General features: G+C 43.5%; 1 protein-coding gene and 2 long non-coding RNA genes across 9 annotated transcripts in view; 2 read left to right on the top strand and 1 right to left on the bottom strand.

Moving 5' to 3' along the window:
• The first annotated feature begins 253 nt into the window (after nucleotides 1–253).
• On the top strand, nucleotides 254–3,934 carry LOC148803174 (uncharacterized). Its single transcript, XR_016081308.1, has 3 exons — nucleotides 254–1,161; nucleotides 1,299–1,426; nucleotides 1,958–3,934. It is a non-coding gene; the product is annotated as an uncharacterized LOC148803174 (long non-coding RNA).
• A 419-nt stretch (nucleotides 3,935–4,353) lies between these two features.
• LOC148803173 (uncharacterized) lies at nucleotides 4,354–11,631 on the bottom strand. Its single transcript, XR_016081307.1, has 3 exons — nucleotides 11,107–11,631; nucleotides 10,115–10,276; nucleotides 4,354–9,996 (listed from the first exon to the last, which is right to left on the bottom strand). It is a non-coding gene; the product is annotated as an uncharacterized LOC148803173 (long non-coding RNA).
• A 598-nt stretch (nucleotides 11,632–12,229) lies between these two features.
• The window catches only part of LOC104590676 (uncharacterized), a 46,764-nt gene continuing 43,179 nt past the window's right edge, over nucleotides 12,230–15,814 (top strand). For 2 of the 7 annotated variants that reach the window (XR_016081305.1, XM_088896537.1), the window contains exon 1: nucleotides 12,230–12,851. Coding sequence is in view for 5 of the 7 variants with exons in the window: in XM_088896537.1 (XP_088752663.1) it covers nucleotides 12,471–12,851 (381 nt within the window). In the remaining 2 variants the exon portion in view is untranslated. The remainder of the gene's footprint in view (nucleotides 12,852–15,814) is intronic. The other 5 variants (XM_088896539.1, XM_019196559.2, XM_088896538.1 and 2 more) reach the window with 4 other exon arrangements.

Genomic DNA, 15,814 nt, shown 5'->3' with positions numbered 1-15,814 from the left:
GATGAAAGCAAAGTATGATAAGTATTGGGGAAACATTGAAAAGATGAATACGTTGATCTATATTGCAGTTGTGTTAGACCCTCGGCACAAATTAGAGTATGTGGAGTTTGTACTTAATGAAACTTATCAAGGTGCCAAGGGTCAAGAATTTGCAAAAAGAATTAGGGAAGCCTTGTATGACTTATATAATGAATATAAGAGTATGCTTGCACCTCAGAGTGGAAAAACTACTGAAAAATGCCAAATATTCAATTTCAAGTGAAACAAAGAGTAAGCAACCCCAACAATCACAAGCAAAGAAGATGTTGATGATGTCTCGATTTAAGAAGTACAAGTCATTAAGTGGATCCATGAGTGTTGTAACAACCATGCAAGCTATCAAATCGTGGTGATGGAGGATATGGTGGCCGTGTGAACCGTGCTGGTTTGGCTATTAATGCAACAGCAAAGACTGTAGCACCAAGGGTGCCTGCTACTGCTTGAAATACTGGAAGTAAGAAGGTATACATTGGGCAGTGAAGCATTGTTAATGGTGATTCTTCAAGTGGTTTGATAGCAAGTGCCTGGGTTGGGTAATGTTGCATCAGTGGGAATTATGAAGAGGTTCTGTAAGATTTCTATAAGCCTCATTTTTTGCTTCTTTCCCCCCTCATTTCATTTTTTGCCATTTTGGCAGAAGCGACGGTAGGTACATGACTAGTAACCCATTGTGTTTGTGTAGTTATTTTAGCCACATTACAACCTAGTTTAAGGTTAGCCTTTTTACTTTAGGGATCTAATCGAGTGAAACAGCTGGGCAGTAAGACTGTATCCTAGTTGCTAGTTTCTTTGTTTTTTTAGATCTTTCCCCCATCTTCTAAGGGGGACTAAATGCTGAAAAATTGACATGATATGATTTATGAGGATACTTGTATCTTTCTTAGTTAACGGATTGCATTGTGTCCAAAAAAAAGGATTGGTTTTTTATCGTTTGAAACTATTTTTTTTTTTTCTCTACAGAGGATCGGTGTTCGACATCATTTCTGTCAGGTCAGCAAAGCAATGTCTCAGAAATGATACTACCATGATGGCTTCTGCACCAATAAATGAGTGATAATCACCAGCAGCCATTGTTAATGTTTGGTTACCCTTGATTGATCTATTCTTGGCTTTGGCCACTAGGTAACCGATTTAACATCCAATTATTTCAAATCTCCTATATTTTTTTTTCTCAAGTGTTTGTTGTAGCATTTGATTTTCCTATTCTGGATAGGATTTTCTTTTCACATTCTCTTTACCTCTTCGGTTTTGTTTTGTAGGGTTTTCACCTGGGCTGCAAGGACTGTTGCATCCAATATGGTTTTGGTTTCTATTTTGAATGGTCCTAGGGTTTGGTTCTTCTGTTGTGTCTAGAGTTTTCATAGCCAATGGTAAAGAGGATTCATAGGTATGGATATTTTTTCTTTCCACAATGCAGGCATAGAAGCAATCATTATGGGATCCCTTTTTGGATTTAATTAGATGAATCATTGTCTGTAATGACTCGATTTGTCAATCATGTTATGGATATACAGTGGTTGGACATTTAGATACTTCTGAATGTATCTAAATCGATGGGCATTTAGCTCATTTTTTATGTTCATCTCCTTAAATCCATGGCAACATTTTACTTCCAAAAAGCAGGATCTGTTAATCCTATTCGTATTTTGGTTGAAGACATCCTTTGATCCTCAAATTTCTAATGTTTACTCTTGTCGTATTACAATGATCCCCAGTACAAATTTCTTACTTTTTGTATAAGTTGTGGACTGTGGGAGTTAATGCTATCTGGGCCATTTGAGAGAAGAAATTAATGCAATTTTAGAAGACCGAGAGATTTGGCAACTCTCAACTCCCAATTCTTGCTTTACTTATCCAGTTATCATTTCTTCTTTTTTTTTTTAATCTTTTTATCTTACACTTAATTGTGCTTGTGCAGTGCAAACGCCACAAGCCCATGGCTGCTGAGGTCCATTTCTATCATTCCTCTGTTTCTTTTGTCTCCCCCACTCCAATTCCCAATGACCCCACACACATGACATAACCATCATCACTTATGGTTATATTGATTTAAATTGTGAAGAAAAAAATAAACTTTGAAGCACAAATAAATGAAAATTTGCAATTCTAATTTGCACCCATGTATTTATATTGATTTAGATGAAATTGCACTACAAACATGTCACTGCTTGCCTTGGTTTAACTGGTCATGCTTTTGTCTCTTTGCCCAAACAATCTTATAAATGTAAAAATATGTTTGGAATGGTTGGGATTTGGAGGAGGTGACTAGGGTGTTTCTATTTTGTCCTTGGAAATTGGTGAGTTTCCGCTCACCTCGGAAACCTCTTCGAGGGAGGCTTGACCTCCTGAAACAGAAGATGGAGAGAAAAGAGAGAAGGGAGGGAAGGAATAAACTAGACATAGGGAGAAGAAAATTAAGGGAGAATCATTCATTACTTTCATTATATGATGATGGCCTTATATAGCTGGCCTACAGGTGTAATATCAGAGGGAATATCCTCTGATTTCTAGATAACTAACTCTGGCAGATAACATGGGTGGAATGTCTTCATGGCAGAGTAACCAACTTTGAGTGTAACTAATTTTGGGGCTTTGTCGCTTGTCTCCTCTGTCTTCTTGTGAATGGCTGATAGGTGGTGGCCTGCTCCACTCCCCTAGTGGGTTCTGGAGGGGGTGTTTGGGTTTCAACAGTTCCTCCCCCCTTAGCATTGACCTTGCTCTCAAGGTCTAGGTTGGGAAACCTCTCATTCAGCCTTAGATAAGGTTCCCATGTGGCCTCTTCTGAAGGCAGTCCGACCCATTCAACCTTGGCTTCTGGCACAACCTGCCCTCCTCGTCGAACCCATCGGAAATCCACAATCTTGACAGGCTTCGTGTAAATGTTCCCTTCATCTGTAAATTGGGGTAAGTTGGGTGAGATAGGGGTATGATTCCCCACAGCTTTCCCGAGAAGTGAGATGTGAAACACCGGGTGTAGCTTCGAGGTAGCAGGGAGGTCCAATCTGTAAGCAACAAGGCCCACTCTCTCCAACACCTTATAGGGCCCATAATATCTGGGAGCTAGCTTGTGCCAAGCCTGTCTCATCACTAAGACCTGGCGGTAAGGTTGGAGCTTAAGGTAGATAAAACCACCTACCTGAAACTCTAGTGGGCGGTGGTGAGAGTCATAGTAGGCCTTCATCTTTTGCTGGGCTTTAGTCAAGTTGGCTTTGAGCAGTCTAAGGATCTCATCTCTTGCTAGTAGGCGAGTCTCTACTTCTGCCATCTTAGCCGACCCAAATTCATAAGGTAATATGGGAGGAGGTTCTCTGCCATTCCTGCTGTTGACTGATAAGTTGTGTGGTACTAGTATTCTGCCCATAGAAGCCAGTTAGCCCACTGTTTGGGCTTCTCCCCTATGAAGCACCTCAGGTAGGCTTCTAAGCACCGATTAAGAACTTCAGTCTGTCCATCCGTCTAGGGGTGGTAACTTGTGGATGGGTGCAGTTGGGTTCCTTGCAATCGGAAGTATTCCTTCCAGAATGAACTCAGGAAGGTAGGGTCACGGTCCGAGACAATGGATCTTGGTGTCCCATGCAATTTTGCGATGTCCCATATGAAGATGTCAGCCACCATTGCTGCGGTGTAAGGGTGAGGCAGGGTAGAGAAATGGCTATACTTGGTGAGATGGTCAACTACTACCATGATAACTTCCTTCCCTAAAGAACGGGGAAGTCTGGTGATGAAGTCCATGGAGAGGTCTTCCCATACTTGCTCTGGAATCTTGAGGGGCTGTAGGAGGCCCACGGGAGACTGTGAGGAGTATTTTTGCCGTTGACAGGTCTGTCATTCAGATACATGGTGTAACATGTCCTTGCGCATACCTACCCAATGGTGGTGGCTGCTGAGCCTCTTTAGAGTCCTTAGCACTCTTGAATGTCCTCCCAAAGAGGAATCATGAAACAACTTCAATAGTTCAATTTTGTGGTTGGAATTTGGAGCAATCACGAACTGGCTCTTAAAGAAGAGGTATGGTCCCACAATTTGGTACCCTGCAACCTGGGAAGGGTTCTGCCTCAATTTTTCCCTAATGTCTTGCAGTTGCGGATCAATCCTTGCTTCTTGCCTTATGGCTTCAAACAAGGGAAAACTGGGCTGAGAGTAGGTTAGTTGGGCTAGCTCCTCTACCCGCGCGATAAGGCATTAGTTACCCTGTTGGCAGGCCCAGGTTTATACTCTATTTGGTAGTCGAAGCCCATCAGTTTACTAAGCCACTTTTGCTGCTTCGGGGTGTGCACTCTTTGTTTTTCTATATACTTCAGACTTCGTTAGTATGACTTTATGATAAATTGGCGTCCCAATAGATATGTACGCCATTTCTGGACTGCCATTACCACTGCCATCATCTCCTTGACATAAGTGGATTGGTTCTGGTGGGCGGCTGATAAGGCCTTGCTAAAGTAAGCAATGGGCTGTCCCTTCTGCATCAGGACGACCCCCACCCCTGCACCTGAGGCATCACACTCAATCTCAAAGGGTTGGGTGAAATCTGGAAGAGTAAGGACTGGAGGGCTCGAAACTGCTATCTTCAAGTCTTCAAAGGCCCATTGGGCCTCATCAGCCCAGCTGAAAGAATCCTTCTTCAACAAGTGCGTTAGAGGGGTGGCCATGAGCCCATACCCCTTAATGAAATGCCTATAATACTCGATAAGCCCAAGGAAACCCCTAAGAGCCTTTACAGTAGTGGGCTTCGGCCATTTTTGGATGGTATCTATCTTTTTTGGGTCTGCCATGACCCACCCTGTTGCAACCACATGGCTTAAGTATTGTATCTGTTTTTGTCCAAAAGAACACTTGGTCATGATGTTCCCTTAGAGTGGTGAGGGTAAGTCTCAGATGTTCCATATGGGTGCCTCAATCCTTGCTGTAAACCAAAATGTCATCGAAGAATACTAAAACAAATTGCCTTAAGAAAGGCCCGAAAATGTCATTCATAAGGGCTTGGAAGGTGGAGGGAGCGTTTGTGAGCCTAAACGACATAACCCGAAACTCATAATGGCCATCATGGGTTCGGAAGGCGGTCTTGTGGATGTCGGCCTGGTGAACCCGGATTTGATGATACCTGGATCGCAGGTCCAGTTTGGAGAACACCTGTGCTTCTCCTAATTCGTCCAGTTCATCAATGAGGGGTATCGGGAACTTGTCCTTCACTGTAATCTGATTCAGGGCCTGGTAATCTACACAAAACCGCCAACTACAATCCGTTTTTACTAGGAGTACAGGGGATGAAAATGGGTTGGTGCTGGTTTGTATATGCCCTTTGTTCATTAGCTCTTACCGCCTTCTCAATTTCTAGCTTCTGGAAATAGGGGTATCTATATGGCCTCACATTGGCCGGTTTAGAATTTGGTAAGAGGGGTATCTGATGGTCATGGGCCCGGGGTGGAGGTAATTGGCTTGGTTCCTTGAACACATCACCAAACTGATCGAGTATTGATCGTAGTGCCTCGTGTTGGGTTTTCGTGGGTTGGTTACAACCTTGATTGTTTAAAGTTGGAACTGTGGGCTGCATGCCTAAATGCATAAATAAGGGCTGTCCAGTATCCTTGGAGGCCCGTAACAAAGAAGCTACAGTATCACCTTGGGGACTCGAAGGTTGTACCCCTTGTAGATGGCAAGTCTGACCATCCTGATAAAAGTCCATTGTCATTTTTGCCCAATCACACAGTGCTGGCCCTAGGCCATGTAACCAATGAATTCCCAGAATAATATCGGCCCCTGAGAAATCCAATGGGTGGAGATCTACCACGAAATAGTGGCCTTGTATAAGGATCTTTTCCTTCTTGCACACACCATCACATGACATCTGACTTCCATTAGCCACATATTGAAAATAGTGGAGTGGGTTGTATGGACATACCTAGTTGCCTTGCTAATCAACAAGTGATGAAATTCAGGGTAGAGCCACTATCAATCAAGATCATCACAGATCGGCCCACCAACCTTCCTTCTACTCGCATGGACTGAAGAGGGTTGAGGCCCATGAGGGCGTATAAGGAGATCTCATCTCCAACAGGTTCTGGTTCAACTGAGATCAGTTCACAGTCTTCTACGTTTTCTTTCGGTTCTTCCTCTGTCTGAAGGAGAAACACTCGTTGGACTCTGCACTTATGGCTCGATCCAAACTTGTCATCACAATTGTAACAGAGGCTCTTCTCGCGTCGGGCCTGCATCTCAGCCCACGAGGGGCACTTGAAGGGCACAATGGGCCTGGGCAAAATGGGCTTCTGAGAATCCTTAACTTGTTTCATGGGTTGCTGTTCGGCCCGTTGGGGAGCCCTCACATTCGGGTAGGTTGGCTTGTTGGTCCTGCGCATGCTATCAATCTTCTCTTCTTGTAGGCGAGCCATACCCACCGCCACCATGATTGCCGCTGGTCGAAGAGCTCTCACTTCCAGGTGGATGTCTTCTCTGAGACCTCCTATGAAACACCCTACCAAGGCATTCTTCAGCCATCCATGTACCCGGGTCGCCATTCTTTCGAACTCAAGCTGGTAGTCTGCTACTGTCCCGGTTTGTTTTAGTTGAGTGAGGAGTTCGTCATAATTCACGAACGCCGTCGGCCCAAAACGGATGCACAGGGCTTCCGTGAACTCTGCCCAAGTTACTTGAGGATGGGTTTGTCGATACCACTAGAGCTAGAGAATAGCGTCTCCTTCTAGGTGAATGGAAGCGATGGCAACGCGTTGGTGTGTAGGGGTTTCTTGATACTCGAAGAATCTCTGCTCTGAAAATCCAAGGAATGGGATCTCCACCGGAATAATTGGGAAAATTGATTTTAGTAACCTTTCCGGCGGGGTAACCCCCAATTCCCTGGCTACCAGAAATAGAGGCGTCGGCCCCTGTTGGATGGCTGGTCTCGCTGGATTGTTGTTGGGAGGCGAGGTTAGAGATGACCACCTTGAGATCCCTGAGTTTGTTCAGTATTTGGTGGAATCCAATCTCTAGTTGGTCGACTCTATCTTCCATGGTAGAGGATCTTGTCTGCGACATAGCTGGTCTACAACCTTGCTCTGATACCAACTTGGTGAGTTTTCGCTCACCTCGGAAACCTCTTCGAGGGAGGCTTGACCTTCTGAAACACAAGATGGAGAGAAAAGAGAGAAGGAAGGGAAGGAATAAACTAGACTCAAGGAGAAGAAAATTAAGGGAGAATCATTCATTACTTTCATTATATGATGATGGCCTTATATAGCTGGCCTACAGGTGTAATATCAGAGGGAATATCCTCTGATTTCTGGATAACTAACTTTGCCAGATAACATGGGTGGAATTAAAGGGATGTGAGATCCATTGTATGGATGCCCAATCTTGCGGAATAAAGGGGGCGAATTTCAAAATTTTTTTCTCTTCCTTGAACTGGGAATCGCATTCCCTATTTAGAAAATCATATTTTCAAGGATCATTCTTGAACCATAAACTGCATCAGATTTGAACCAAAAGGAGTAGGAGATGATTATACTTGATACGAAGAAATAATATCTCCCAACGAAGGTGTTCACGCCCAAGGAAGGATCCAAAGACTGCTCCCACTGAAGATGACGCAGTGTAAGATGGAGCAGAATCAGCAGTGTTTTACTCCGGAGGGCAGATCTACTAGAGTCCAGACTCCATTGGTCTCCATTGAGTCCATTTCTGCTCTTATGGTCTCCACCCACTTCTAGGAATCTATGTCCAATATACCTTCCGCGTAAGTCACAGGATCCTCCTCACTAGTCATAGTTTCCACCAGGTAACTATCCTGGCCATAACTATAACGGACTGGTGGCCTGGATACCCGAGTGGATCTTCTAGGTTGGTCACTACCTGGAACTTGTGGGACATCTCTCACTGCTCCTGAGCTCTCCTCATAAAAAACAACTTCCTGACGATAGGTGTCCAGGAGGTAATCGGTTTCCAAGAATTGTGCATTTCGACTACATAACACTTTCTGCTCACTTGGGTCATAGAATAGGTAACCTACAGAGCCTTTTAGGTAGCCTACAAATAGGCAACGACTGGTCTTAGATTCCAATTTGTCTGCACTCGTTCTTTTAACGTGTGCTGGACAACCCAAATCTTCAAGTGTCTGACACTTGGTTTCTTTCCGATCCAAAGTTCATATCGAATATTCAGAACCGATTTGGTTGGAACTCGATTCAGCACGTAAATCGCAATATCTAATGCGTAACCCCAAAAGGATGTGGGTAACTCTGAGTGTATGAGAAGCGACCGGACCATATCCAATAAGGTCCTATTCCTTCTCTCTGAAACACCGTTAAGTTGTGGTGTAGCAAAAGGAGCTAATTGTGATACTATTCCATTTTCCTTTAAGTAGTCCCTGAATTCGTCAAAGAGATACACGCCACCTCGATCTGATTGAAGGACTTTAATTTCTCTCCCTAACTGTTTCTCGACCTCTTGTCTAAACTCTTTGAACTTTTCAAAGGATTCAGACTTGTGTCTCATTAGGTACACGTAACCATATCGTGAAAAATCATCTGTGAAGGTGATGAAATACACGTGTTGATTCCGTGTCCTAACACTCAGGGGACCACATACATCAGTATGTATTAGGTCAAGTGTGCTTGTACATCTTTGAGGCTTATCGTTAAATGGCCGTTTCGTCATCTTGCCTTGTAGGCAAGGGTCACAGGTGGAAAGATCTTCTATAGTTAGAAAATCCAAAGGACCATCCTTTACCAACCTTGTGATTCGGTCAATACCGATGTGGCCAAGTCGGTAATGCCACAGACATGTGGGATTAACTATATCACAGGCTCTCTTCTTGAGGATTTCAGCCGACGTAGTTTCGGTTATGTTAGTTTCTAGAGAATGATGTAGAACATAGAGACCGTTCTTCACTCAGCCTTCTGCTTACCTTGAACCCCTGTAGTGAGTTACACGCATGAGTTGAAGCCCCGAGTCAATACACCAGGACGCAGAAACTACCAACAGTGGCTGGTCTTCTTGCAGAAGTGACAGGCATCCGATGCTTTGTCTTTTTCTGCTTCTTGCCCTTAGTAGCTTTCTTTTGAAGCTTCTTTGCCTTCCTCTTTCTCTTGCCTGTCTTGCTAGCTTCAACAAGCATAGCTACGGACTCATCCTTTTTAATCAGTTCTTCAGCTCTTTGCAACATATTGCTGAGCTCTTACAGGCTGACATTCAGCTTGTTTATGTTATAGTTCATGATGAACGGATTAAAGGAAAGAGGCAAAGAATTAAGGATAGCATCTATCTGGGTCGCAAGGTCCAGCCCGGATCCAAGAGCCTCCAGTTCGTTGATGTATCCCATCATCCGAAAACAATGGTCGTGAACTTGCTGGCCCTTGGACATTTGTGCGGTCATGAACTGTTTCAAGACCTTTTGTCGAGTAGAACGATTCTGCTCTTCATACATCGTTCTAAGACTTTACAATATATCCTTAGCAAGTTCGATCTGATCGAACTGCCTCTATGTGGGAAATCACATAGGGTGCATGGAACCAACTGTTTTAGCTACCTAACCCCACCACCTTTCTGTGAAGGATCATATCCACTCATCATATGAGTTTTCCCTTTGGCCTCTGTCAGACAAGGTTCAAAGCCGTTTTCAGGTAAACTTTTCTGTCCATTGAGTGTTTACCCATCATATTCGTGAACACGAAGGTACCGTGAGAGAGTTCCCATTTTTGGTGAAGCCCCTCCCACATCGATCTATGACGCCCCTATCATCTTGTGAAACACTCAGACAAGCCCAACAGCAAATGGATAGCCCATTTTCTGGTGCGTTTTCTCATTACTGAAGGACCCGTCCTCTTGCTAATGATGGAAGGTTTTCTCATTACTGACAGTGAGACAGACCTTTAACTCAACATTTACAACTGTGCACAGAATGTTGGAAGGTATATGGTAGATGGGCATTTTCAGATCATTATCAAGCTTTGAGAAGGCCTTAACCTACAAAGAATTTAGATGGTTAATAGAAACTGAAAAGAAAACAAATGATTATTGTACAACACTTAATACTCAGATCACAGGAATGAAACAGTGAAAGAGATACAGGAAAAAACAGAACCTGCTCAATGTGTCTGGGAGGTAGAAGGCCTTCTCACCGACTCGAGGAACAGTGGCGAGGGGGCCCGCGCATCTCGATTCCAATAGCCATTCGTTCATCCAGCATGTCCCTTACACAGTCCTTGCTTATCACAAGGGGCTCTTCCGGTGTTCTTCTATCCCTCTTAAACGAAGCATGAAACCAAGAAAATCAAAGTTTTAAACTCCAAGATTTTTACAACAGAAAAAAATATCGCTCAACTAAATCCTAAAAATTAAAAACCAGTAATGAAGAATGTTTGAGAAGGTAAACCCCATGCGTGAGTGAAAATAATGGAACGGAGTCACTTGGGAGTGGAAAAGCCAGCAGTTCATGAAAGCTCAATCAGAAAAGGCAAAGAAGAAAGCCCTCATTTTTTTGAGAGTGATGATGGACTCAGTTTCGTCATACTGCACCGCCCAGCCCGCTGGAACAGAGCAGAGGAGGGGTTCTGGGTTTGTTTCGCAGGTCATGGCAGAGAAGATGAATAAAAAATATTTCTATCCTCCGAAGAGAGGGAAACAGTATTGACAATGACAATTGTTTTTGGTATTGCCACTTGTTTTTCAACAAAAATAAATATATATATATACATATATATATATATATATTTTCAATGAGATTGTAATTCACACTGTTAATTATTATATTTTTTTATTATTTTTTGTCCTTTTTCTCATTTCTTATTTAGCTATGACGATCAATTCCCTAAACATTGAGAACGTCATCTGTAGTCTTCCTTGGTTGACAACACGCGTCGCTATTCCGAATTACCGACTCCAAAATCAATTACAGGGGTTTATTATCAACTATGGCGTCAACCAAACAATTACGGAGGATGGTTTCCCAGAACCTCATTGCCGCCTCTGTTGGTTGACAACTGGATGCAACATTAGAGAGAAGAAAACGAAAATGAAATTTAAAGAGGAAAGAAAAAAAAGAAAAAAAAAGTTGCAGAGTAAGTTAGAACTTACCTGAGATGGGATTTTGGCCTGATCAGATCAAGAGAATAGGGGAGCTTCGGCAAAAATTATGGTTTGAAATAGATGGCTGCAGCTGGGGGAACAATTTCTGTTAAAGGGAAAACAAAGCAATGCTGACTGATGCCCGACCAATGTTTTAAAGAGGGTGATGCTGCCGGCGAAGAACTACTTTGGGAAACTGTAGACGAAGAAAGAGACGAGATTTAGACTTCTGGCAAATCCGTTCACCGCACCGTAGCTCTTGAAACTGAACCCTATGCATCCCAACAGTCCTTGCCTATGAGGCATGGAAGTTTTCTTCTGCATCCCCTCCGCCTGAAGCAGTTTAAACCCTGGACGTTCATGGCACTGTAGCTCTTCTCAAGCAGAGGAGAAACCTTGAAGAAGAAGCGATGGAAGTCCCCGGTTTTTCAGAGGAAGTGGAGAGAGAGAGCGGGAAGATAGACATAGAAGCTGGGAGAGAGAAAGAAATGTGTCAAAGAGAGAGAGGAATAGTGAGACGAAGTGGTAAGTGGAAAATGGGGAAAGCGGGAAAAAAAGTTCTGGAAACATGAAGAAAAATAAACACGCGTCGTATATGCAAAATAGAGAGAGGGACAAGTGGTTATTCATGCAAATTACTTAAGCAAACAACAGTGTTGAACAGTAAGATTCCGTTATATATATATATATATAAAAGATACGATTGATAGAGCTCTCCGATAGTTGGAGGTCATTGCCTTGTCGTGTTGATGCCTATGACTATCAAAAGCAGAACTGGCCCGTGTCCTTGCAAGAAATAGTCAAGCCTTCAATGAATCCAAACTGAAAAAGGCATTTTCAACCATAAAAAGGTTTTAGACAGGAGTTAGTCAATTTCTTAAAATATTTGCCCTTGAAAATATCATAAAACCGCCACGGCCTCCATGTTCAATCACGTGCGTTTAATCGGAATCCTTCGGAAGTAGTGGGACCGGCCCACTTAGCTTGGAAGATCGCTTTGAACGGCGAAGAATGGAGACTGAACACTGAAGAGTCCAAAGAATTACGTCAAGAGTTCAAACTTCTGATAACTTCCCAAGGATATATTCTCTCGAGACCCGACTACCATTTCAGTCCCCTTTACAAACTTTAATCACAGCAACGTCAATCGTAATTATCTCTACTGTCTAGGGATATTTTAGTAAGTTTATATCAGATAAGCCGACACTGCTGGCACACTTTCTCCGCATCACGTTCTCTTTCCTCTTCGATGCTTCCTCGCTCTTCCATCCGTTTCTTCGGAACCTGAAGAGTAAGAAATCGAGTTTTTCCGATTGTTTATCGAAAGTCGACTTGAATTATTGGGATTCGAGCAGAGAGGGAAGCAGAGATCAATGGCGCAGCCTCTACAGCCGTGTCCGCCGAACTCGTTTCGTTTTAATTCGACACTCTGCGCCTGCAACCCGGGTTATGTTTTCAGTGCTACGAGCAACAGCTGCAGCTTGTATCAGGTCGGGGATGGTGCATGGATGATGAGTTCAGGGGTGGATTACTCTTTGACGTTCCCGGAGACGATCTTCTCGTTTGATTCGATCAAGAAGTTCACACAGTCGCAGGCGGTGTTCCTGGAGGCTACGCTTGTGATGCTTTTGTCTTGGCTTTTGTTTTGCTTCTTTGTTAGGTTTGCGGAGCTCGGTGATGGGAGGAGCATCTGGTTTCGGATCAGGTGGTGGATTAGTCGGTTGGATTTCTGTTTTGCCACGAGACATTGGCTGGTTAGATTGCCTCAATTATCTTTCTCTGTACTACTTTTTCTTTTGCATTTCTTCTTTTAGAACCTACATGGGGAAAAAGGAGAACTTTTTCTTTTTCTTTTGCATTCACTGGTGTTGTGGATGAACTTATGACCAAGAAGCAAAGATGTGATTACGACTTGATTAGAAGAAACTTTGGTGAATAACTAGGCTTCCTTTAATTATAGATTAGCTCAACCTCTTCGGAGGAGGCCAAGAATGATTTGATTTTTGTGTGCCACTCCCCTGGTTATTCAAGACTGGTTGATGAATTGGATATTCATTTATGGAGTGTTGATGTACTATTAATTACTTAATAATCTAATTCTGTAATAAATAGCACCCACAAGAATGGGTTTTTGTGATAAAACTCAGATTAGATGTTCGTATAAGTTCAGATCAGAAGAAAGAGAAGAAGAAGAGAGAGAAGAAGGAGAAAAGGTCACAGCCAAAGAAGAAGGAGAAGAAGAAGAAGAAGGAGAAGAAGTCTGCACTGTCACCATCACAAAACCAGCCCTCTTCGAACCGCCGAGTAGAGGGTTTTCTACCAACCACACAAAACCACAGCGACTGCACTCATTGGAGGCATGGAAACCCCTACAAGGAGAAAACAACCAGTCCTTTTCTTTCTTTCTGGAAAACTCTGTAGTTATAAATGAGAATTCTGCAAAACCCTAGAAAAGAATGCGCAGAACAGAGAAAAAAAAGGAGGCGACTGATTAACCTAGCTCTGATACCATGATAAAACTCGGATTAGATGTTCGTATAAGTTCAGATCAGAAGAAAGAGAAGAATAAGAGAGAGAAGAAAGAGAAGAAAGAGAAGAAGAAGAAGGAGAAAAGGTCACAGCCGAACTAGAGAGAAAAATTCAAATTCCTCTAGTCGGCCCTTCTTTTATTTATACTCTTCTAAGGTATACAATAATTACCATTGTACCCTCACTTAATTGAGAGCCACGTCAGCTGAACAACTCATATATAACTAAACATAAAAGTACTATACTACCCTTGTACAACTGACTCTAACACTCCCCCTCAAGCTGGTGAGTATGTGCCATATAGTCCCAGCTTGTTACCACTCTTCCTCGATTCAACCCTTTGGTAAACAGATTTGCCCATTGATTTCTTGTGTTCACATATGTTGTACTTATCACTCCACTAAGCACCTTCTCACGTACAAAGTGGCAATCCACTTCTATATGCTTCGTCATTTCATGAAACACTAGTTTAGAGGAGATATGAACTGCAGCTTGATTATCACAATATAGCTTCATAGGAGTGTCAATCGAGTATCCCATCTCCTCTAGGAGATGCTTCAACCACACTAGTTCGCATGTTGTGTGTGCCATAGCCCTATATTCAGCCTCTGCACTGCTTCTTGCCACCATTGTCTGCTTCTTACTCTTCCATGTCACTAAGTTACCACCAAGAAAAGTGCAATACCTTGTAGTGGACCTTCTATTAGATATGGAACCAGCCCAATCAGCATCCGTGTATCCCTCTATCTCAAGACTTCCTCCACTCTTATATAACAAACCACGACCTAGAGCTCCCTTCAAATACCGCACAATCCTTAGGATTGCCTCCCAATGTGGAACTCGAGAGTTCTACATAAACTGACTCACTACGCTGATCGCAAACGAGATATCAGGTCGAGTGATGGTTAGGTAATTAAGCTTACCCACCAATCTTTTGAACCTTCCCGGATCCTCAAACTCCTTACCTGTATCACTACCCAATTTAACATTTAGTTCCATGGGTGTTTCAGTTGGTCTTGCACCCAACAACCCTGTTTCTTCTAGTAGATCAAGAACATATTTCCTCTGGCACAGATTAATACTGATGGTGCGCAATCCGGCCGGTCCTAGCTGTCAACGATCTTGCCTCGGGCTAGAGCAGAAGGTGCCTGAAACGGAGGAGAAAGCGAGTAATCTCCGGGGAAGAACCCGGTGAGAATGCTTCGAAGCTCAAGTTAGTATTTCCTCAAAGGCAAGATAAAACCAGATGGCGCAAAGTTATCACATACCTCGTTCTTGGGGGGAAGAGAGCCTTTTATAACCACTTCGCGCACTCACTCCTAAGCTTCTGTCAGGTCGGGTATGATTACCTCTGCGCTTCTGCCAGTTCGGGTGTCATCACCTCTGCTGGGGCAGAACCGCCACTGCTCTCTTTGTCGGAGCCGTCTCCGTAACTAGAGATGGCGGTGGCAGGTGTTCGTTGAAGTGCGGCTGTCAAGCGTCAAATCCCAAGTCAATCAAGTGCGCCGCCTTAGGATACGGACTCCTTCGGTGTCAGGTACGGTACGATTGTTCAGTTCGGTGTTCTGGAGGCGAAGTGCTGGAGTGGTGTGCGAGGTGAAGTCTTGAGCTCAGATAGAGGTGTGGCCCGAACTGCCATGGGGCGGGCCAGTTCGGGTTGTTGCCCTTTGTGTTCGTAAGGCTCGGGGTCTAAGGGAGAGCTCGGGCTCTTTGTGGGGAGTTCGGACCGCGGGTTCTTCTTGATTTGCATTTAGATAATCAGTTTTATAGAGGTCATTTGCACATTTAGATAATCAGAAGGCACCATCACACTTGATTTGCATTCACTGCTGTCTCCCATGACTGCACAAGAAAACAAGGGGAAACTGTACCACTAGATTGTCACTCTACTGCCCTAATAAATCCCCACACTCCACACGAATGACTGAACACCACTAGGGTTCCTAGTACCAAGTTTCAGCAACAACACTCACAACTCTTCACCACTTTTAGCAACAACACCACTGTTGCCGTCTACTATCAGCACTAGAAACCCTCACAATGCACCTTACGAATAGGATATTCAGTTCTGCAACATATAAAAAAAAACTTGCTACATACCACAACTTAGTTCGAAGATCATGTACCTGTCGAGTAGAGGGTACCAAGTCTGCACTGTCACCATCACAAAACCAGCCCTCTTCGAACT

This window comes from Nelumbo nucifera, chromosome 1 (assembly GCF_055504915.1).
Source record: "Nelumbo nucifera cultivar China Antique chromosome 1, China Antique-T2T, whole genome shotgun sequence".
NCBI lineage: Eukaryota > Viridiplantae > Streptophyta > Magnoliopsida > Proteales > Nelumbonaceae > Nelumbo > Nelumbo nucifera.
This window is presented reverse-complemented; position numbering and strand designations above follow the sequence as displayed.